This window comes from Scardinius erythrophthalmus, assembly GCF_964197995.2.
Source record: "Scardinius erythrophthalmus genome assembly, chromosome: 24".
In the NCBI taxonomy this organism is placed as follows: domain Eukaryota; kingdom Metazoa; phylum Chordata; class Actinopteri; order Cypriniformes; family Leuciscidae; genus Scardinius; species Scardinius erythrophthalmus.
Genome location: NC_138244.1, coordinates 31,906,228 through 31,930,290, shown reverse-complemented (window position 1 = coordinate 31,930,290; position 24,063 = coordinate 31,906,228). Strand labels below are relative to the sequence as shown.

General features: G+C 41.1%; 1 protein-coding gene across 2 annotated transcripts; it reads right to left on the bottom strand.

Moving 5' to 3' along the window:
* Positions 1 to 1,536: 1,536 nt before the first annotated feature.
* LOC308684378 (DELTA-sagatoxin-Srs1a-like) lies at positions 1,537 to 23,388 on the bottom strand. Of its 2 annotated transcripts, none has more exons than XM_081355559.1 (3): positions 23,226 to 23,388; positions 6,439 to 6,582; positions 1,537 to 2,567 (listed from the first exon to the last, which is right to left on the bottom strand). In XM_081355559.1, exons 2-3 carry the CDS (start codon positions 6,552 to 6,554, stop codon positions 2,123 to 2,125), a joined length of 561 nt encoding a protein of 186 aa, XP_081211685.1. In that variant the 5' UTR covers positions 6,555 to 6,582; positions 23,226 to 23,388; the 3' UTR covers positions 1,537 to 2,122. The 2 variants fall into 2 exon arrangements, with proteins under 2 accessions (XP_081211685.1, XP_081211686.1); XM_081355560.1 differs by having other exon boundaries at positions 23,297 to 23,388.
* Between the last annotated feature and the right edge of the window lie 675 nt (positions 23,389 to 24,063).

Below are 24,063 nucleotides of genomic sequence, written 5' to 3'. Positions count from 1 at the left end.
GGCTAAACTGAATGCATCTTATGTCCTTATATACCATTTATTATCTGAAATGGTTAGGAGTAAATGTTATGTTAAATATAGTCTATGTTATTTTTCTGTATTTCATGGTTAATCTGTCTATGGATAAGTGACTGCTGAAAAAGTGTTTCATTTTATTTTAGTATTAAAGAAGTTGTAGAAAAGTTGATACAGGACTCAATGTTAAAAATGGAGCTTTAGTTCTAATACTTATTCAGTTATAAAAAATGTATTTAAATCATAGTTATGATGACTGTTGTGATACATTGTTTTACATTGTTGATTTGTCCACATATTAATGTGAACTAATAGATTGATGAATACATTGAATTCTTTTTTATGTTGTTTTGAAACACAGTCAATACAGCTGGCGCACAGATAACGAGTTTGTGTCGTCTCATTTTATTTATGTCTATTTTCCCCTTTTCCAGGTATAGACTATTTATAAATTCATTTCTGTTGTGAGTTAAAACTATACGGTAGTTGTAAAGCTCATTATTTCTCCTGAACATATATGAAAATGTGAGATTTAATGGTTTAATTATCGTGTGTTTGACATGCTAACTACAAGGAAACTGTGGGCTAAACTGAATGCATCTTATGTCCTTATATACCATTTATTATCTGAAATGGTTAGGAGTAAATGTTATGTTAAATATAGTCTATGTTATTTTTCTGTATTTCATGGTTAATCTGTCTATGGATAAGTGACTGCTGAAAAAGTGTTTCATTTTATGTTAGTATTAAAGAAGTTGTAGAAAAGTTGATACAGGACTCAATGTTAAAAATGCAGCTTTAGTGCTAATACTTATTCAGTTATAAAAAATGTGAAGTTATAAAAAATGTATTTAAATCACAGTTATGATGACTGTTGTGATACATTGTTTTACATTGTTGATTTGTCCGCATATTAATGTGAACTAATATATTGATGAATACATTCAATTCTTTTTTATGTTGTTTTGAAAAAGAAAGAAATGAGTTCACAGTCAATACAGCTGGCGCACAGATAACGAGTTTGTGTCGTCTCATTTTATTTATGTCTATTTTCCCCTTTTCCAGGGGTGCAACACAGGAAGCAGAAGCAAACTGTAAACACACATCTGAGGCATTCTACTGACAGAGAAAGCAAACAGTTTAAAGTGTGGGATATTAAAGAAATAGTGCTAGATTCATTATATTGGTAAATGTATATTGTGGTAGATTTTTTCCCTAAACCTAACTATCCGGCTCTATCTATTGGTTCCCGTCCCCGACGTCCCCACTCTATAGATCACCAGCTTTTTGCATAACTACCTAACTATCTGGGGTGTCTCCAAATGGACACCCAACTCTGTACCTGGGTCTCGTCTCCTGGCGACGTCCCCACCTGATATCTGAGTCTCGTCTCCTGGCGACGTCCTCACTTGGATATCTTACCTAGTCTAACTTGTTCCCCTAACTAATTAGTTTTCTAAACTAGCTTCCTACCTAAACTAGCTTCCTGTGCAGGAATAAATTGACAAACAGACCTGCAAATGTCCTTTAAATGCTTTAATCACGGCCAGGAGATCTTCCCGAGCAGTTCTCAGGGAATCTCTCCCAAGAAGCAAGGCCGGAGGATCTCAGACGAATTCCATTTAGAATCCCACCATAAAATACATATACAACAGTTTTTATAGTATAGAGGTATGTCATAAATGTCAGGCTGCATTACATAATTTCCCCACTACTTGATTGGTTCCTCATATGCAAACCCCTCTGTTACTAGGTAAAGCAAACTTTTATCTTATGATTACTTATCACAAGGTTTTAATGGTGACTTAATTTGTTCATCACAAGATTCTAACAGACTGTCTAGTTTTCAGTTCCCCTTTTTGTTATTAATACACATAGACACATGCAGTCAGTCAGTCACAAGTTTTTCCCCAAAGAGTTTGGAAACATTAAACGCATATGAATGTTATTCCTGCAAGAAAAACAAATGTTTAGTTGATTATTCATAGTTGATTAATTAAAATTCATTCACAATATGCAAACATTTATGATATCAACACATTAGATGTATAAGTAAAAAAGTTACTATATGATTTTGATTAAGTAAAATGGCTGACTTATACATTGTTTACCAAACTTGGGTAGGAGATGCCATCTTGTCCCACACCTCCAGTTTTATTATAGCCCTGCCCAAAGGACACATGGTGGCCCTGATGTCCAGGCATTTACCCTCAAAGGTAATGCCTGACCCATTGGCCTTCTCCCTCACAAAGCCCTGTTGTTCTTTTTGATAGTACATTTCTTTATACAGGCACTGGTCACAATCCCTTCCTTTTGGGTAGATACCTACTGCAAACCAATTCTTATACAGACCGTAGTCATAGGGGACAGAAAACATTATGGCCAGGGTCTCAATGTAGTCCTTTCTGTTTCGCTCGAACAGGTCGTAGGTCAGAACCCCCACGCTGCCGGTGGCGCAACCGCTGGTCTTGCTGAAAGTGCATACTTCAGTCTTGAGGGGGCGCACTGTAGGCTGAGGTGGGTCGAAGGTTTGACCACTCTCCAGATAGACCCTGTGGGATTTATACGCATGAATAATACGCAGGCACACACTAGTGATGTATGTCTCGAGACCGGTCTTGGTCTTGAGACCGGTCTCGAGACCACTTTTACGTGGTCTCGGTCTTGTCACGGCCTTGGCGGTCTTTGGTCTTGGTCTCGTCTTGGTCTCGGACCTCTCGGTCTTGTCTAGGTCTCGCTGTCTCAGACCAATATAGTGGTCGGGGGATTTAGAAATACAATACTTCAATATCCACGACGACACAACGTTCGATAATGCAACATTATTATCCGCAACGGAACAGATTGAAGCACGCGTCCGAGTGCTGACAGTGCGGCATGTGCTCGAGCCACACGAGAAAACACTGTATCCGCGCCACTGATCGCAGCGGCAACGAGTACTTTGATCACTTGATTTAAAAAACACATATCAGTGACATGATTGGTTTTAACTTCATTCAGGAGTCATTCATTTTGGGTAACTGCAAAACTACACAACTGACAGATGACTTTGAGCACACCACGGTGTGTGTGTTGTGTGTGTGTAACCATAGCGACAAAACGACCAACTTTCGGATCCCGCACTTAAGCCTATAATTTTGTTTATAAAAATGTAATTAAGTATTTAAAAGTTGCAGAATGGGTTCATTTGGAGACTCTGAAATCAGCAGAGATAGGCAGGCATTTGCTTAGATGAATTTGTGTCTTTGATATCTGTGTGTGTGTGTGTGTGTGTGTGTGTGTGTGTTGGTGTTAGACTAAATAAATGGTCTTTTAAATATCATCTGCATATCTCCGTTGTGTTGACTAAACATTAGGCCTAATCCAAGTTTATAATTGTGTATCTTTAATTTGATGTTATATGTTTTCATCTACACATTAATATTTCTCATTCTTTAGACAGTTGTTGGAGGAGCAAGATGGTGTTGGAGGTGTTTGATGTTTTGTCAGATGAACCAGTCAGTACCAGTCATGTCAGTCCTCAACAGTACACAAAAGTTAAGGGAGTCTCAATCCTCTAATAGTGCAGTAACAGCCGTCATGCAATTGCTACACATAGTTGATCTCACCCAGTCTGCAAAAACATTTACAGTGAGCTCACAGTCACACACATGACATGGTCTGTCTCTGTTTTGTTCTGCCTGTGTAGTTGAAGTAATACCGTCTAATATGTATTGAATGTAAACTGCGGCTGAACCCTATGCTGCTGTTCTTGAATTCATAACAAGTTATTGCTTAGCTTCAACACTAGTCTGTTTTTTTCCCCTCCGGTCTCGACTTGGTCTCGGTCTTGGTCTCGACTTGGTCTTGGTCTTGGTCTTGGTCTTGACTTGGTCTTGTCTTGGTCTTGATACCCTCTGGTCTTGGTAATGTCTTGGTCTCGGTTTAGGCGGTCTTGACTACAAGTCTAGCACACACACACACACACACACACGCACACACACACACACACACACACACACACACACACACACACACACACACACACACACACACACACACACATTCTTACAGGGTTCCCGCGGGGTCTTAAAAAGTCTTTAAATTTAAGGCCTTAAAACGTCTTAAAAACAGCCAGATTTTCATCCGCGGTCTTAAATTTCATTTAGTCAGGTCTTAAAAAAGATTTTACCCTTGTTCATTTCCAGAAACGCTGGCCGCATAAAGTTATTACAAAGTAGCAAAAAAGTATCAAAGTCGCTCGCCAAGAGGCAGTTCACATATCGCGTCTTTTTCGCGCTCAAGTTCATTCAAATGTAGGCGTGCGGTAAGCGACGCGCTCGTTTTTTTTCAGGCGCAGCGACATGAGAAAAGACATGAAGGAAGCGGGTGCACCCAAACACTACGGGTGTTTTTCTCTTCTCCAAAAATAAATCTTGTAACAGAGCTACAGCAAGCGTTTTTCGGCGGTGGAAATCCATTAGCCACTAAAACTTTTTTGTCATTGTGGAGAGCGCAGTGCATGGTTGCATAGCAACGACAGACGCCACGGGAAAATCGGACCGAATTTTACTATTAATAATAAAAGATAAGCTAAAGTGTATTGTAAATGTCACTAAATCTTTTTTTTATAAAAAGAATGAGTCAAAAAAGATCAATAAAAGTCTGAAATATGTGAGGTTTATCTTTTTATAAAAACCTTTTTTGTCAACTTTATTTGAACTTGTACATGTTAGTAACATGTTGCAAGACACTTTTAAAATCTGGCTATCATTTTTAATGGTATTATTTTAATGTTTATGTTAGTGCGTATTGATGCTAATTTTATTTGTTATTTGCTGTTTTTCAATATAAAACTTGGTGAATTGATTTCATTGTCTAGTATTAGTACTTTTTGAACAGGATTCTGTGATAACAGTGATCATTTTTGGCACTATAATAATTAAATGAAATGTTCATGCCATTTCATCTCTAGTTATGATCAACTATGATCAACTAATTATGTGTTTTTACAGTAGGCCTATAATATGCAAAGTACAATTTTCTATAAAAAAAATTATATCTGATTCTGTTCTTTTCTCTGACGCGTTGTTGGGTCTGGAAGGTTACTAATGTGATTGCTTGATCTGTAAATTAAGTTAATGCTTTTTCAATTACTGAATTCATTGAAAAAAAATGAATTCTTTGATTTGATTATTTTTTGGCAATGCGTCGTGTAGGTCTTAAATTTCAATCTTCATGGTCAAAAACGTCATAAAAAGGTCTTAAATTTGACTAACTGAAACCTGTAGGAACCCTGCTCTTATTGCTACAGAACATGCACGTTTAAAGGGATAGTTCACTCAAAAAATTAAATACTGCCATCATATACTCACCCTAATGGTGTCCCAAACATGTTTCGACTTCATTTGAACACAAATGAAAAAAATAAGTATTTAAAAAAAAGAAAAAAAATTGTCCTTAAAATTAAAGTTTATGGGGTCCAAAACTCATTGTATGGACAAACAAGTTTTCAAAATGTCTTCTTTTGAGTTTCACAAAAGAAAAAGTCATACAGGTTTGGAATGACATTAGAAAACTGAACTCTCCCTTTAAATGCATTTCACACTCCTTTCCTTGAATGCCTATACATGTTAAAGGAGAACTCTGGTCAATTTAAAAAAATTTTTTTGTCAATTTGGAGTGCTGTCAATACAGAGAACAACGACAAAAATCGGTGTTGCCTACACCGTGTTATTCTCTTTTTAAAATTTGCACCCTGTTGACTTCAATGGGGCGAGTTTTAAACCTGCTTTTAGCCTCTTAACATCCTTGATGTGTCATTACAAGTGCACAGGTCATGTGAGTGATTCCTTCAGAGTGAACACGAGTGAATCTGACTGCAGTAGATGTGAAAGATATGAATAAAAGTGATGTTATTTCAGCCAGCGCACATACCTGTATTTACATCTTGTTTTCGGTCGAAGTCCAAAGAAGTCGATTGTCGAGTTCACGCGCATAGGTTTAGTACCTATGATCACGCGCGTGAACTCGACAATCGATTACTATGGACTTCGGCCGAAAACAGGGTGTAAATACAGGTATGTGCGCTGGCTGAAATAACATCACTTTTATTCATATCTTTCACATCTACTGCAGTCAGATTCACTCGTGTTCACTCTGAAGGAATCACTCACATGACCTGTGCACTTGTAATGAAACATCAAGGATGTTAAGAGGCTAAAAGCAGGTTTAAAACTCGCCCCATTGAAGTCAACAGGGTGCAAATTTTAAAGAGGATAACACGGTGTAGGCAACACCGATTTTTGTTGTTGTTCTCTGTATTGACAGCACTCCAAATTTACAAAAAAATGTTAAAATTGACCAGAGTTCTCCTTTAAGAGACAAAGTTTTAGTTTTGAATGCTTGGTTAAACATTAGATTTGCTTCTGGTTGTAGTCTCACTTTGGGTTGATGAGGCAGTAGTTGTTTGTCAGGTTGGTGATCTCTATGGTGGCGTGTCTACTGCTCACGTTGGCAGCAGCAGCAGCAGCAGCAGCAGCAACAGCAGTCTCAGTCATGATGATGGACGATAGATCTGATTGACGGCTGAAACGGAGAGAAGTAGGGAGGAGAGGGATGGTGTGAGGAAAAGTAAAAAGTCTGCACCTCAGTAAAAAGAAGTGGAAATTCAGTTTTGTTTACACTACAGGGCTGCAGTGAAAATAACTTTTCTATTGTTTTTCTATGATATAAAGTTTGCGGTCATAAGTTAATTGTCCTCTATTTGAACTACTGTGCTGAATTAATGTGTTGAACTCAATAATTTATTCTTGAAAAACACCCTGTTCTTGTGCATATGTGCAAGCACTACATAAAACGTTGACTAAAGGTGGCGCTACTGAGCCCCTCACCACGCCCATTTCTGAAACTTTGCACATGTCTGTCGAGTTTCATCCAATTTCAAGCATGCTAAGAGTCTCAAAAGCATCAGAAAAGAATATTAAAGTTTGATGCATTGCCATGGCAACAGTATCTAAGATATCAATAATCCTTTCACAGGTCTACATCTGCCGTGTGTTTACATTATACACATAAAGTTTGAAGCAAATCTGGTAAATCTAAGAGGGTGATTTCAAAGCATTTTGAAAGTGACACACTTCCTGCTGCCAGTTGGTGGCGCTATAACTTTGACTCACAATAGTCACATCAATGTGATCGGCCTCTTACAACGAACACACTGCTGAAGTTTCATCAAGATCAGTCAATGTATGCAGAAGTTATAACACACTTGCTGTTTAATTTTTATCGCCATAAATTCGTTTCCTCGCCACGGCCAAACCATTCGAGATCCCAAAAATCCGTCCGCAATTTAGCATCCTCAATGTCTTGACTTCACACTGACCGAGTTTGGTGGGGATCGGATGAATTCCCTAGGAGGAGTACATCAATTTCCTGAGCATGCGTTTCCAAACAATATACTAGGTATGCAAACAACCCATAATAGCCGACTTCCTGTTGGGCTGTTTATATAAATATTATATTATAAAAATATACTAGGTATGTGACGGTGAGAATATTTTACCACCGGTTAATCAACGTTAATCAATGTTGTGGAATATTTTAATTATTTTAACCTGTTAAGCTGTAACCCCACTTTTGAAAAATCCCCAGAAATGACATACCCAAACTGAAACAGATACAGTTCATGAACCCTTTGTACTAAAAGCACAAGTATGATCTCATTTGAAAGCTGACACCTGGCAGTTTATTGTAAATGTATAATTAATTATTGGCATAATGAAAAATTTTGTTATAATTAGCTTCAAAGTTTTGTAAAGTTATTAGAAATGTATTTTTTATGAAATATCCTCATGAAAATAAAATTGAAGTTGGCACTGTAGCAATCTAGAAATGCACTACAGCTAAAGCCACATGTCTAAACATTTTATATTTAAAATCTGAAGATGGTAGGTCTAAAATTCTGTATTTAGTTAAATGTTTTTCAAGACCATGTCTTTTGACTTTATTTTGATTAGACGCTAAAATGCTACTGATGTTTAGTCATCATCTAAGCATCCATTCAGTCTTTTGTCTCTAATGTTTTGTGGTGCAAACTAAGACCATACAGTCTCAGTCTCCCCTTGCACACATTCACACTTCTCCAGCCTGGTTATGGCTCTAAATATGTATTTCTTTTGTCTGCATTATAGTTACTAACGACTGGCTATTCACAGGCTATTCATATGTTTCAAACCCTAATTTCTTTAATCAAAGTTCTAAATTTTTTTCTCAAGTGCCCTTCTTGAGTAAAGAAACATTTCAGTAAGCAATCCTATTTAGAAAAATATCATAAAAGAATTACAGTTAGGTGGCAGGTGCACCTGGGGCTAGCTAGCATTTTAGCTTAGCACACCATCAATACACAACAATTTATGAGATTAAAACCATGTTTGTGCTCAAAACTTACTTTATAACTCAAGACAAATGTTTTAAATAATCTTCTGTGATCTAATTTAGCTTCAGATAAAAAAAATCAGACAGAAAATATATTATTTGATAGTATTATGCACAATGATGAAGTCTATATAGATTAACATTACATTATAAATATAATCTATTATTATGAAAATACCTGGCATTGCTAAAAGAACACAGGCAAATCACATATCATTGCAATCATGTTTATTGTCTTCAAAACATCTTTATCTGCATGTTACAGCGCGATCTCTGTTAGCTGTGTGTGTATCAGTGACGTCCTGGAATGTCACATGATCGGCTCTTCTTCATGTTCCATATATGGACTATAATTACTGTGCATATAGCGCCCTCAGGCTATTGGTATGAATTGAAAACACTGTGAATCAGAATACCAAACGCTCATAAAGATTACATAGACGCATTTGGGTATAAATTCAATAAATATTATTCCTGTCTATAGAAATATGATGTAAATCTAAAAGAATCTATCAATATTCCTCCAAATCTGCACATTTTTGAGCTAAAGCCCTGAGGGACGTTGTTTTGTGTATCGCTGTCATGACGACAGCACAGAGTTCCCTTTCCAACGGTCACTTCGTATTGCGTAGCTATACGCAGTGGGGAAACTCCTTTTCCTCGATTTACTGAAGCTTTTATTTAAAACGCATTTGCAGCTGCACAGCTAGCACATTGAGCGTGGCAACATTGAACAACATTGCACGTCAGAGCTCCCAAAGGGGGCGTGGCCTTAGTCTATATCCGAGCCCCGCATTCGCCATTATAGCAGATTTCACTCCTTCAGCGACAACTGCATGTCTCTGACCAATACTGTAAGCTTCGCCATAGAACAAGCCCTTCAGCCTGAGCGAGCATTCTCAGCAGACTACGCACTTCAAGCCGTTTTCCCCCTGACGTCGTCTCACCTGTGGCTATCCGGCGACGACGACGAGATATCCTTTAACTATGCCTAGTTCATCCTGCGCTACGTGTGGACTCAAGCTGCACGAGGCTGATAGACACGCGAGCTGCATTTCTTGCCTGGGAGCTGCCCACGCGGAAAATGCGCTCTCCGCCGGCGGATGTGAGGCCTGCGACAGCATGCCGATCTCCGTGCTGCGCACCCGGCTAGCTCTCTTACGAGACGGCGATGCCGCGTCACCCGCCCTTCCCTTCCCGGCACTACTTAAGCCGCGGAAGAAGAAGCGCCGCGACCAAAGGCCCCCCGAGACCATGGAGATAAGCGAAAGCACGCCGGCCGTGTCCCCGCGTGCCTCGCCTTCTCCAGAGACGACGCCCTCTCCAGTTTTCTTTGAGGGAGACCTGCGCCCCCCCCGCCACGTGGCGGGCCTTGTCTCCTTCGGAGGATCAGGCGAACACGACGACAGCCTGTCGATTACTGCGTCTGAGGAGGAATGGCCGGGCTCTCTCGACCCCGCCAAAGCTTCCGAGGCATCAGGCAGCATTTCAGTGACCAGGACTAACTCCGACGCCGACATGCTTCGGATCCTGACAAAGGCCGTCACGGACCTCGACCTCGAGTGGGCCTCGCCCGAGGAGCCGCCCCGCAGTCGGCTGGATGGCTGGTTTCTCTCAGGGCGCCAGCAGGCCCCACGTCACAAACCAGCGCCATTTTTCCACGAAGTCCACGAGGAGCTGACCAAGGCGTGGCGAGCACCCTACTCAGCACGGGTGGGTTCATCTGTTTCCGCGACACTCTCATCAGTGGACGGTGCAGCGGAAAAGGGCTACGAGTCTTTGCCGCCCCTCGAGGAGGCTGTGGCAGCTCATTTGTGCCCGAACACGGCGGCTAGCTGGCGAGCTAGAGCTACCCACCCCAACAAGCCGTGTAGAGCTACATCATCCCTCGCCGGACGTGCGTATTCCACCTCTGGCCAGGCTGCATCGGCTCTACACACCATGGCCGTGCTTCAGGTCTACCAGGCCAAGCTCCTCCAGTCCATGGATGAGACTGGCCCGGATCCGGAAGCCTTCAGCGATCTGAGGAGCGCTACGGACCTAGCCTTGCGTGCTACAAAGGCTACAGCACAGGCCATAGGTAAGAGCATGGCAAGCTTGGTAGTATTAGAGCGCCACCTTTTGCTAAATCTAATGGAGATCAAGGAGACGGACAAGACACGTTTTCTCGACGCCCCCGTGTCCAGCTCCGGCCTCTTCGGCCCGGCGGTCAAGGGGTTTTCTGAAAGATTCACAGAGGCACAGAAGGCATCCCAGGCAATGCGACACTTCCTGCCGAAGCGCTCTAGCTCAGCAAGCAAAGCCAAGCCAGCCTCTTCGCCACATCCAGTCAGACCGGCAAAGCAGGTATCTCAGCCCCACCCTGCGGCTGATACCTTCCGCCAGCCGAGACCGACAAAGCGTTACCCGATGCCCCGGCACCAAGGCCCGCGGCCCAGCGGGGTGAGTGAACCGGCTCCGCCTAAGTCGTCCTAGCAAGGACGAAGAGAGAGGGCTCGTGTCTCGCACTAGCCGGACCACCCTCAAAAAGACCCATTATACTTCCCGCAGCTCCCTGTTTAGTTCAGGCGGCTGGGGATTTTATTACTGTAAACAGGCCCGCAGCAGTGAGCGCGTCTCTACAAACAAACGCCGTTTTCATGGCGACAAAATAAAGCACAAATAAAGCACAAAAAGTAGAGATGCACCGATTGATCGGCTGGTGACCGGAATTGGCCGATTTTCACGTGATCGGCCGTGACCGTCGCCCGGCCGGTCAGTCTGACAAATGCCGATTTTACGCCGGTCAAATGCACTCGGGCGCCGCATGATTAACATCGCGCAACATCAGGAACACGGAACACACATGTAGGAAACCTCGTGAATTACGTCCGTTCAGACCGCAAGCGCGTAATTCAAAACGGGAGCAGGAGCAGCGCGTGAGCGTCAAGCAGGAGCGCCGCGAGCAGTGAAGCGCGTGTTTCGGCGTCGAGTCTATTTGCTGCACTGCTCGCGCTCAATTAAAGGGAAAGCACACTTTTGATGGACAAAATAGCCTAAATAGGGTTTCACAAAAAAAGTGCGTTGAATTTGCGTGTTTTAACAAGAACTGGAGTAGGCCATGTCAGAAAAGAAAACGAAGACTAATATTTATAGAGAATGTACCCATTTAAACTTGTTTTATTATTCAGTTTGTACAAGTGATTGCAATAGGCCTGTGTGTGTGTGCTTTGATAAATATCTTTATACTGCAAGGCTATATTTATTTTATTTTTTATTTATATATTATTTTATTGCCATTCCCTGTTTTCATACAGACGTTTAGTTTGCTAATATGTGAAAAGGAAATGGTTCTTCCATAACACTGTACTTCAGATGTGTGTGAATTAACACACCTGGAGTAATTTATATAGTTCTATTTTATAGCGTTTATCTGTTCAAAAAAATATGTACTATGCAAATTGTAAAATGTTCTATTACAGAAAAGATATAAAATAAATATTTGTGTGTGCTGTAAAGTGGTTAGAAAAAATGAAATCGGAATCGGCTAAAATCGGTATCGGCAGGTCAAACTTAATGAAAAATCGGAAATCGGAATCGGCCCAGAAAATTGTAATCGGTGCATCTCTAACAAAAAGAGTATGTTTCACAAACACAACCCATGGTTTCACGGTCCCCCTACACTAGGTGGCCCCCTCCATGTTGTAAGAATGACTTCCCCACAGGCAAAAGCTTGTACAGTCAGTCAAACACTCAATGGCCCTCATTTATCATTCTTGCGTAGAAACGGGCGTATATGTTGGCGTAAGATTATGCTTACACTCCTCTCATCGCCTGATTTATGAAGCTGTGCGTACCTTTGAAATCCAGGTGTACGCAATACCTGCCCTTGATAAATGCCGCGGCTGAAAACGATCGTCATTAGAATAACACGCCCCTATATATTCAAGTCTCCGCTCCCCCCACGCCCTCATTTTACGCCATGGACACACGGAAGACGGCAAAGAAGAGAAACTTCTTTGAGAAAGAGAAAGCGAAACCAGGGAAGTGGAAAGAAACAAAATTGATTTCTAGATTTTTATTATTAATGACGCTTATTGTTATTTAGGAGAAGAATGTCGTTATTATTATTATTTGTATTATTGTTATTATTATTATTATTTAAAAAGAGTGTCATTTTTATTATTTTGTCAGTCTGAATTATTTTTTTGGTCATTGAAAGCCTTTCATTACTAAACCCAGTCCGTGCACACCTGCCGGGCCTAACCCTGGCCTAACCATCGTTTCAAAGAATAGTACAACGGCGAGCGCGTCGAGTATAAACGCCTCGTCCGTTTGGGGAGGTGCGCGCGCAGTCTGCGGAGACTCGCGCTGCGGAGCCAGGCGAAAGTATAAACAAGGCTTGAAACGTCAGGTAAAGCGCATAGGCTCGCAACTTAAGGAATACATATGCCTACAAATCAAATGCTTTGGTAAAATCACACAAATTAAACATTGAAGTCCATGTTGCACAAAAATAAACACTTAAGTTTATAATTACTATGTTGTTGTTTTTTTACAGTGGGTCATAATATATCATATCTTTTAGTTTGTCAGTGCGTTTTGTGGTGTTAGGAATTGTTTTTCTGCGCATTCCCGCACTCAAAACGTGCGTACACCACCTCCTGAGCTGGCGTAGGATTTGAGCGTGCCGTACGCCAATGTCCATATTGATAAATCTCAAAGTCACCGTGGTTTTGGGTGTACGCCAGGTGTACGCTGGAAATTTGGTGTACGCACTTTTGATAAATGAGGGCCAATATGTGCACAAATCACAATGTAAAGGTAGTGAGTCCCCACAGTGTAGGCGACTCATCCCATTCAGTGGTTCAATCCCTAGCCACACGGGTGCAGGCCTGGCAAGCCATCCCCGGTGTGTCGAGTTGGGTCATAAACATTATAAAGCGAGGCTACGCGCTCCAATTCGCTCGCAGACCCCCAAAATTTCAGGCGGTAGTCGAGTCTTCAGTGAGAAGCAGCGTGGGTCACGTGCTTCGCGCCGAAGTACAGAATTTGTTAGCAAAAGGGGAGATAGAATTAATCCCTCCAGCGCAAACATATTCAGGGTTTTACAGCCGTTATTTTCTAATTCCGAAAAAAGACGGTGGTCTCAGACCCATACTAGATTTGAGACATTTGAACAAAGCTCTCATGAGACGGCCGTTCAAAATGTTGACTATCAAACACATCCTCGCGCAAATTCGCCCGGGGGACTGGTTTGTAACAATGGATCTGAAAGACGCTTACTTTCATATTCAGATAAACCCTCGTCACAGGCCATTTTTGAGATTCGCCTTCGAGGGTCAAGCCTATCAGTACACGGTTCTACCCTTCGGCTTGTCCCTGGCACCCCGTACATTCACGAAGTGCATGGAGGCAGCGCTCTCTCCCCTGAGACATCAGGGAGTGCGTGTGCTGAATTATCTCGCCGACTGGCTGGTGCTAGCACAATCGAGAGCAGAGCTAATAGCTCACAGAGATTTGATTCTCGGACATTTGAAATGCCTGGGTCTCACAATCAATGTTGCCAAGAGCAAACTGACACCCAGCCAGACTGTAGTTTTTCTGGGCACAGTTTTAGACTCAGTGGAGATGACAGCGCGGCTCACACGAGAGCGCACGCTCTCAGTGCAGACGCTAGCAGCCTCGTTCAGAGCGCGCGAGTGCGCGCCCCCTGAAAAAATTTCAGAAACTTCTCGGTCTCATGGCAGCAGCATCGCCAGTACTCTGTATGGGATTACTGCGCATGCGCCCGCTGCAGCACTGGCTGAAACGCCGTGTGCCAACCCATGCATGGCAGTCCGGCAGTCTGCGCATCATGGTGAATCACGGTTGTTTAAGAGCCCTGATTCCCTGGCGAGCTCAGGACTGGTACCTCAAGGGTGTGACCATGGGAGTAGTTTCCAGAAGGAAGGTATTGTTTACAGATGCATCCAACCTAGGTTGGGGTGCTCTGCACGAGGGCAAGCCTGTCTCCAGCCTCTGGTCGAGCATGGAGCAGAGCTTACACATCAACTGTCTGGAAATGAAAGCAGTTGGTTTGGCCCTGAAAGCATTACTAACAAACCTAAAAGGCCACCATGTCCTGGTCCGCACGGACAACATGTCAGTGGTGGCCTACATAAATCGCCAAGGCGGCATCAGGTCAGGCAGCCTGTATGCCCTAGCGAGAGATCTCCTTATATGGGCACAGCAATCTGCGCTCTTTGAGAGCAATGCATATCCCGGGCGTTCAGAATCTGGGCGCGGATATGCTCTCACGGGGCAACACTCCCCCAGGCGAGTGGTCCCTGAACTCTCAGATGGTTCGTCTGATATGGAGTGTGTTCGGAGAGGCCGAAATAGACCTTTTTGCCTTGAGATCCAACACTCATTGCAAAATGTTCTTCTCGAAGAGCAGGGATGCGTTGACCCATCATTGGCCCAATCGCCCCCTCTATGCTTTTCCCCCTGTCTCTGTGATTCCACAAGTCATAAAAAGGGTCAGGGAAAGCGGGTGCCCAGTCCTGCAGGTGGCCCCTCTCTGGAGATCCAGACCGTGGCTTCCGGAGCTGATTCAGCTATCAGACACAGTCCCTTGGCCTGTTCCAATGAGGAAAGACCTCCTCTCCCAGGCAAAAGGAAAGATATGGCATCCGCAACCCGATTTATGGGCCCTCCATGTGTGGCCCCTAAACGGGTACCCGGGGACCTTCCAAGGAAAGTCCTAAACAGTATCTCCGAAGCTAGGGCCCCGTCTACTAGGCGCCTATATGCTTTGAAATGGTCAGTATTTTCCAGCTGGTGCTCGAAAAACTGTTTGGACCCAGAGTCATGTGAGGTAGATGTGATATTATCCTTCCTGCAGGAGCTGTTGGATGCGGGCCGCTCCCCGTCCACGCTCAAAGTGTATGTGGCAGCTATTGCAGCGCATCATGCCCTGATAGCGGGCCAGTCGATAGGAAGGGATGATTTGGTGGTGCGGTTTTTGAAGGGTGCTAGGAGGATTAACCCCTCCAGACCCCCTTCTGTGCCCCTCTGGGACCTCTCAAGGGTCCTGGGGGCCTTAAAGGGCCCACCATTCGAACCGCTACAGTCGGTTGATTTGAAACCTCTCTCGCTAAAGACTGCTCTCCTGCTGGCACTGGCATCTATCAAGCGAGTAGGGGATCTGCAGGCGCTCTCAGTGAGCCCTTCATGTTTGGAGTTTGGCCCAGGTGACACTAAGGTCGTCCTCAAACCCAGGCATGGATATGTGCCTAAAGTGCTTTCAACTCCGTTTAAAGCACAGGTCATTACATTATTAGCCCTTCCCCCTTCTGCCGAGGATGGGGAGGTTAATCTTCTATGTCCTGTCAGAGCACTGAGAATTTATCTGGAGCGTTCTGCGTCTTTCAGGCAGTCAGAACAGCTATTTGTCTGCTTTGGTGGCCGATCCAGAGGCGATCCAGTCACCAAGCAAAGGCTCTCTAGATGGATTGTGGATGCTATATCTATGGCTTATACCTCGATGGGTCAGGTTTGCCCCATAGGTATTAAAGCCCATTCGACTAGAGGCATGGCTTCGTCGTGGGCTTGGTCATCTGGTTTTCCTATTCAGGATATTTGTGATGCGGCCGGCTGGTCCTCGCCTTCCACATTTATGAAATTTTATAATATGGAAGTTCCTTCTCTGCATGCGAAGGTGCTTTCAGTATGATGAAGACCCGGCAGTGCCCGGTCTTCTCTACAGTGTACTGTGCATAATCATTCACAATATATATATTAGGTTGGTATTGTTACTGACACATATATTTTATAAGGCCCGACGGTGTCTGGTATATATATATATATATATATATATATATATTAAAGGTCCCATGACATGAAATTTTCACTTTCTGAGGTTTTTTAACATTAATATGAGTTCCCCTAGCCTGTATATGTTCCCCAAGTTTCTAGAAATTTAAATCGGTGTAAATCGAGCTTTTGCTATCTTTCTCTGCCTTTGAGAAAATGGAGGCTCAATCAGGCTGATCTTGAATCTCCTCCTTATGACGTCATAAGGAGAAATGTTATCTCCCCTTTCTCTGCTTTGCCCGCCCAGAGAATATTTCCCAACCATGAGAAAATGAGCTAGGAAGTAGGAACGCGCACGCGCGATTTTAGTTTGTCCACGAGAGATATCATGGCTTTTGAGCGAGCGAATAATTGCTCAATAACTGGATGTACAAATAAACACCGAAGCACCTTCATCCAGGCCCCAGAAGAACCAGTGGATTAATTTCATTTTCTCTGGAAATGCGCCGACACAACTTCCCAAAGTTTTGCATGTCTGCGGCAAACATTTCACCGACGACTGTTCCCTCAACTTGGGTCAATACAGAGCTGGGCTTGTTGAACGTCTAAAACTAAAGTCTGGATCAGTACCACCTCTCTTTGGCTCAGCTACACACCTCGGACAAGCAAGTCAACTAATGATATATAAGTGTGTTGCTTGTTTACTGTTTATGGTTACCTAGCTTGTTACACGTAGAATGTGGACACACACACTGTAATGCGAGTGTTGTACACTTCTTTGTTATTTGGATAACCGTTTTCCTGTTGGTTATATGGTGCGCGCGATATCCGCATTTCAAGATCGCAGAGCTTGATGTAATTGTAATAAGATAAATTACAGACGTTACAGATTTCTGTACTAGAACATCTAGGCACAATAAACAGTTTTCCCCCCATGCTATATATATATATTTACTTTATATTACTTTTTATATATGAAATATAAATTATGTAAACAAATAAATTATGTAATATCATTTTGTCGTTTCATAGATCTAATTTGAAGTATTATTGTTATTCACTAAAGTACCGTATCCAGACATAATATTTTAAACTAACCATTCGGAAACGTCCTGCTGGTGCCGCTGAGTTGCAACTTCTTCATCCGTTGCTTCTCCATCTGGATCCGATTCTGGGTCGAACTGAAATGCTTGAACGACTGCGTGTCTTCGTGCCATTGCAATACATCCAACGTAAACATGCATGGTACGGTTGCTCAATAGTATGTTCCTGCAAGATGGTCAAGGCCACACCCAGGCTCCACCTTGCGCCGCCTTTCTACTCCTCATTAACATTTAAAGCTACAGACACCGAAACGGCCCGTCTAAAGGAAGCTCATTCTGGGACTGGCTTGTAGTGGCTATAATTCTGCACCAAGGCTGAATTTTTGGAAAAAGATTTCAGATACAGTACTAGGGACCACTAATGCCTATATTAAAGCCTACAAAAAGTAGCATGTCATGGGACCTTTAATGGTTCGGACTTGTATTGGGCTCAGGGGTCCTGAGTTCAGTGGCAACCAGATACTTTTAGTGCGGCGCTTTGCATGGCGAAAACTTTATGCTATGCATAAATTATGCTACGCATAACGAAGTGACCGTTCGAAAGGGAACTACTCGGTTATTGTCATAACCTCAGTTCCCTGAGATAGGGAACGAGTATTGCGTAGCCGGCCGCACTATAGTAACCAGGTGAGTTGTCGCTTCAGTCGGGGAACCTGCTATAATGGCAAATGCGGGGCTCTGATATAGACTAAGGCCACGCCCCCTTTGGGAGCTCTGACGTGCAATGTTGTTCATTGGTGGCCTGTCAGAGGCGCCCGCGCCATTGGTTTAAGCAGTTGCTGCAGCACAGCCTATGAGCGAGCCGCGCTCAATGTGCTAGCTGTGCAGCTGCAAATGCGTTTTAAATAAAAGCTTCAGTAAATCGAGGAAAAGGAGTTTCCCCACTGCGTATAGCTACGCAATACTCGTTCCCTGTCTCAGGGAACTGAGGTTACGACAGTAACCGAGTAGTTTTTTATGAATGAAAGCGGCTGACGCGCATAATTCATATTAAAGGTATCGACTCATTTTTTCTTTTCATAACTCCTGACTCAAATTAAGACACAACTGTCACTATGAGTTTCTCAGAATACAATAGTGGTCAAATACTGAAACTTGAGTCTTATATCTTTTTAATGAGGTATAGTTTGTCAAGGTATAACATTAAATCTGATAGTAATTTTGAATTAAATAAATAAAAAACGCTTCAGTGCGCCGACGCAATGGTGAAGCTTAACAGGTTTTAAACAGTTTTAGAAGATTTAAGTGCCGTTTAATAGGTTTAAAGAGTGAGGAATAATTCACTGGGTAATATTAATTCACTGAATAATATTAGCTGAAATATAACATTGGAAAGTAACAAACAAAACAGCATATTTGCATTTTCCAACTAGTATGTTATTAATTATTAATGTTTTTGTCGGTCTAGATCATGAAATCCTTTCTGACAAAGTGCTGTTTATCTTTGCGTTTACACAGAACTATAACTTATGCTGGGTACACACCAAAAGATTTTTTACATCTTATAAGATTTTCAAAATGTGATAGACCACAAACATGAGGACAAAAAATCCTAGATTTAACCATTTTGCTCCTATAGTGTGTGGTGTGCCATGATGTGACAAAGACGGCACACCACACACAAACAGATTTTCAACCAGAGTCTCGACTGTGAACACAGGAAATCTCGCAAAACCTCGCGAGACTTCAGAATAAGCATGGCGGATGATATGCATGAAGAAATTATGATGATAGTGTTTGGAATGATTTTCACAGAAAATTCACATTAAAAAAAACAACAAAAAAATCATTGTACCCACCATTATATATAACCTTTTATACAGAAATATATTCATTCTTTATTGTCTTTATTTATTCTTTATTGTATTTATTGTCTCTTTAGAAAAAGTTAGCCTATTTAATCCCTCATTGAACCCTTATAACACTCAGCTTCCTGCATGTGTGCGTGTGTGAGAATGACCGTCTTCCATCATCTCACTTTCTGATTGGATATTGTTTCGTTTCACGTGATAATCTCCAGAACGTGCGCGCGTTTGTCCTCGGGGTTCCCCCCACACATCAGGATTTCTGATCGTAAATATTAAACATGTTGAATATTTACGATTCGCGATCGGGGCGGCTCCGACGTTCTTCCGAGCAGGTTCGGACACTCTTAACACACCTCACACCAAGGGAAAATCTGATAAGATAATCTGTTGAACCATCAAGATAATCGGGACATAGCTAGGATTGTCGGAAGGGGGGAAATCGGCCCAAAATCAGCCCGATTATCTTTTGGTGTGTACCCAGCATAAGGCTACTCAACCACGATCGCGCGTGGAGATAATAAATAGGCTAACGTTACTTAATTTCCACAGAGCGGTATTTATTTAGATTTGTATTAGCGAAATAATGGTTATGATTGAATGGTTTATGATTAAAGATTGAATCTAGATCATGAAATGCCAACTGACAAAGTGCTGTTTATCTATGCATTTATTTTACACAGAACTACTCAACCGCGATCGCGCGTGGAGATAATAAATAATTAATTTCCACAAAGCGGTATATTTAGATGTGTATTAGCGAAATAATTGCTATGTAGTAAATGATAATATAATCTAGGATGTTTAAACAAGATAATCTTGTCAAAAGTTTCATTCAGTGGCCGTGCTTGAGCATTCCTGATCATCAACCCAGTGAGTGCTCAGCAATATGAACAAACTTTTTTCTCGAGACTAATGGTGAGCAAATACAACAGATAGAGAATTAAATTCAGCGCTTTTATTTTCAACATGCACTCATTCATGTCTGTTTTATTTAATTCATGTAAAGTTACATCTTTATTGGGGCAGGACATGACGGATTACGCTACGTGACTCCATGAGTTCGTCTCAATTTTTTAGAACCAAGCTGCATAAATAAACTATATCAGGCATTTATCGCAAATCTCATTTCTGCATGTCTGTTATGTTAAATAAAGTTGAATAATTAAAGCAAAGCAAGCAGAACAGATGTTTTACCTGCGCACAGAGTTGTTGTTGACTGATCTCCTCAGACGCGGGCTGCAATGGCGGAATTCTCAAAACGGCCTCAAGATAGCGCCGTATATCGGTGAATCCGATATTACAAAACCGATACCCGATTATGGGAAAATGCTAAAATATCGGTAAACTGATACATCGGTCGATCACTAACGTCCATAACATTGTTTTTTTCCTCATAAAAGCGAACACGAAAAATAAAATAAAAAGAATATTTTATGTTCTGTGGAGGCCGACCCTTCTTCATCCGGTGGGTATATTACTTTTGTTTTGCACAGTGCAACTCATAGAATTACTAAAGAATATTTTGCCACCTAAAAGTTAAAGATTTTTTGTGTCACGTCTAGGGATGCAAACGGTTAATCGATTATCGATTAATTGTCGACAATAATTTACTCGATTAAATTAAATTAATTGTCGGCTAATTGAACTTTGCAAACGTGACCCGAGATTCTCACGGGCGGAGACCCGACACAAACTTGAGGCGGCAAAAAAGAAACCAAACATGAGGCGGTCAAAACGGAGTGGAGAGCATTTCAAGAGCTGCCAACTCTCACGCATTCACCATGAGGCAACACGCAATTGACACTTTTCACAGGCTCTCACGCCACACATCCATTTTCTCACGCACAGAAAAATCGCGAGGCAAAGAGGACACGGAGACCGACAGTCTAGACAGGGCAGGTTATGATATAAAAAAAAGCTCAGCTCTCAGATTCTGTCAATTTTACTACGCAATTCAAACAATAAATACCGTTTTGGCGCTTGTAAATGTTACGTCGTGACAGATCCCTAGCGCACGTGAACCGATCATCTCTAGCTAATAGTAAAAAAACACGAACACTGTTGAAAGATACAGTAGGCTAAAACTTACCGAAATGTATAGGCCTATTCCTCATACATAATATCGATCAATCAGTGTTTTTCATCAGCGTGAAGAGGTCAATAACATAGCTGGAGAACAATTATGTCACATTTACCTCAGGAAAGCCATTTAATGATCATAATATAAGCTATAGCACGTAGTTGGAAAGAAAAGAAAAAGGCTATAGAAAGTATTTTGCTAAATATGTGTTCTATATTACATATTATTATATTTTTACTCATATCATTAAATAAAGTTGTTATTATAATAATAAAAAAACGCATTATGTTTAATTATTTTTAACCTTAAATAATAGCCTACTACCAGCTGATAGGGCTTTCTGTTTACAGCATTAGGTGAGTCGTTTTTTTTCTTGAGATATTAAATCAAATCACAATAATTGAATTGAATTGAAATAATAGAAAAGTGTAGCTTACCAGAAATTGTACCATATAAACATTGTAACATGTTGTCACTAAACCTAATACAATTCAGTTTAGTTACTAAAATGTTAGTGACAATCACAATACACTTATTGTGATGCAATTTTTTTTTTTACAATTATTTAAAAAAAAAAAAATGTATAATGTATTTAAATTTTCTGTGCATAATTTATTTAGTTAAAGTAGCCTACATAAATGCCATTATCTGTACGGTATCCCAACTGTTACAAAACATCAATTGAGCAATATAACATTCAGTATATAAGCAATATTTTGCTTTTTTATGTAAGACACTATTGATACCATGAGAAATTTACATTCTCAGGAAAATAGCCGCTTATCAGTTAATCGTTAATCGATCGATAAGGTCAATCAACTAATGATTAATGAATTAATCGATAATTTGCATCCCTAGTCACGTCACATGTGTATTTCCCTCATATTAAATATAAAACGCATGTGTAGACTGATATTTTTCTAATGTCTTGACCACTTTATTAAGGGAGTATGATATAAACAGACGTTTCAATTTATTGGTATTAAATGCTTTTTCTGAGAATTAGTTCAAGTTTTTGTTTTTTTTTTGACTGCAAATGTCACGTCCATATAACGCTGGAATTGCCCAATTTTAACGAATTTATCCTCAATAGTTTTTTGGTCTAGGTCTACGTATTTTATTCCTACCTTAGTAATTTAAAGATGTGGTAGCCCTACATCTTACACATCACACTCCACTGTTATGGTGGCAATTTCAGTAGATTTACTCACTAACATTATTGTGGAAACAAAATAAGAATGGAAACTAAAATATGGTAGTATCATACTACAGCGCACATTCTATCAGCTGCAGTTCTGGCGCCTCAGTCCCAATACTGTAAAACTCGACGTAGGCCTACATTCACATCACATCCACATGTTAATGCACTTATTCGCAATCACAAAAGTTCATTATTTGCTCTTGCTTTAAAGCTTTGCCGGGTAAACATTTCATTGGCGTTCTGTTCTGACATGATGCACTTTTTCTGAGCGCGTACTGAAGTGCGCGCGCACTGTCAAACAGCGCCAAACTGGATTTTTGTGATTTTCTGATACCGCGAGAGCAACATTGGAGCTACATGTAAAAAAATATGCACCAAACAAGCCACTTTGAAATGTTGCTGTTTTCACAAAAGTTGGGTGACCCTCCCCCTAGACTAAAAAAAGTTGGATGAACCTCCCCTCAACAAAGAATAAAAAGACATGACCCTCCCCTATTTTCCTCCGGTGGCCCCTTCCATAAATACCGAAAACCCACAAACTTTCATATTTACAGTTTCCATTTTTTATAATCTTGGCTAACGGTCCAGAAACGTCCTCAAAAGACGTCGCTAGTTTATTCCATGAGAATTGCCTATACTACAGCCTATTCCATGCAACTTGTCTGTTTCAATATAACCTCGATTTTATGTAGTTACATCGTAAATACATCACAATTTTAAAGGTGCTAACGGAAATGAAAAGATAATTAATAAACTGAAAGCGATGAAACCATAACGATCTCCTTTGCGTTCTTACAAAGTTAAAGTAAACAAGAAACAAGTCTTACTGCAGTGCTTTGATGAATCCTCAGAAATCGACTCAGTCAGAAAATAAGATGAAAATGATTTTCTGACTGACCTTGTCAAGATGCTGAAGAAAGATTCGGGTGACTGAATAAGCGCAGCAGTTTTGAGTCAAAGCTGTTCCAATATATTCTGTTTGGTTCCACTGGGAGGTGCTAATATGAATGTTCAAGATATCCTTATTGTGGGCGTGTCCTTGAGGCACGCAAATTTATTTAGCCCAACTGAGATTAGTGCACACTCAATTCGCAGATTATTTCGAAAAGCTAATAAAAGTTTCAATCTTAAGCATAAACTGCAACAGATCACATGTTCAAAACACATGTTTTGTTTAATATGATAAATCATTTTCATTACATTGGAAAATGTGGTTAGAGGAGTCAAACATGCGATCATTGAACATATTGTGTTTTAGCAGCTGGTTATATAACCCTGGTAGGTTTATTTATTTTCTTTTTTCTCATGTTTATTTTATATATATATAATATTCATCATGTGATAATGTTTTTGAAAGTATTTTTGTACTATATCACTTGGAATGTATTTTCATTTGCTAGGTGAGAATTTTATTGTATATGTTACTGATGGATGTTTAAGATGTGTTATGTGTTTTAGTCTCTCCTGCCCATGCAGATGTAGCAGCGGCAGTTATGTGATGTGACTACGGCACCCAGAGAACCCGGGGAACTGTAAATGACCACTAGGATTATCAAATTATACAATCAGGTTCAAGCACCGAACAAACAGAGACATGTTTCCATGCAAAAATACAATTGTATTAGTCAAATTCACAGCAAAGTGGTAAACACTCTGAAAGCGGAG

Coding starts and splice junctions, on each gene's coding strand:
- LOC308684378 (XM_081355559.1), bottom strand. CDS start 6,554: ATGACTGAGACTGCTGTTGCTGCTGCTGCTGCTGCTGCTGCTGCCAAC. Junction 2,568..6,438: donor TACTGCCTCATCAACCCAAA/GTGAGACTACAA, acceptor TAAATCCCACAG/GGTCTATCTGGAGAGTGGTC.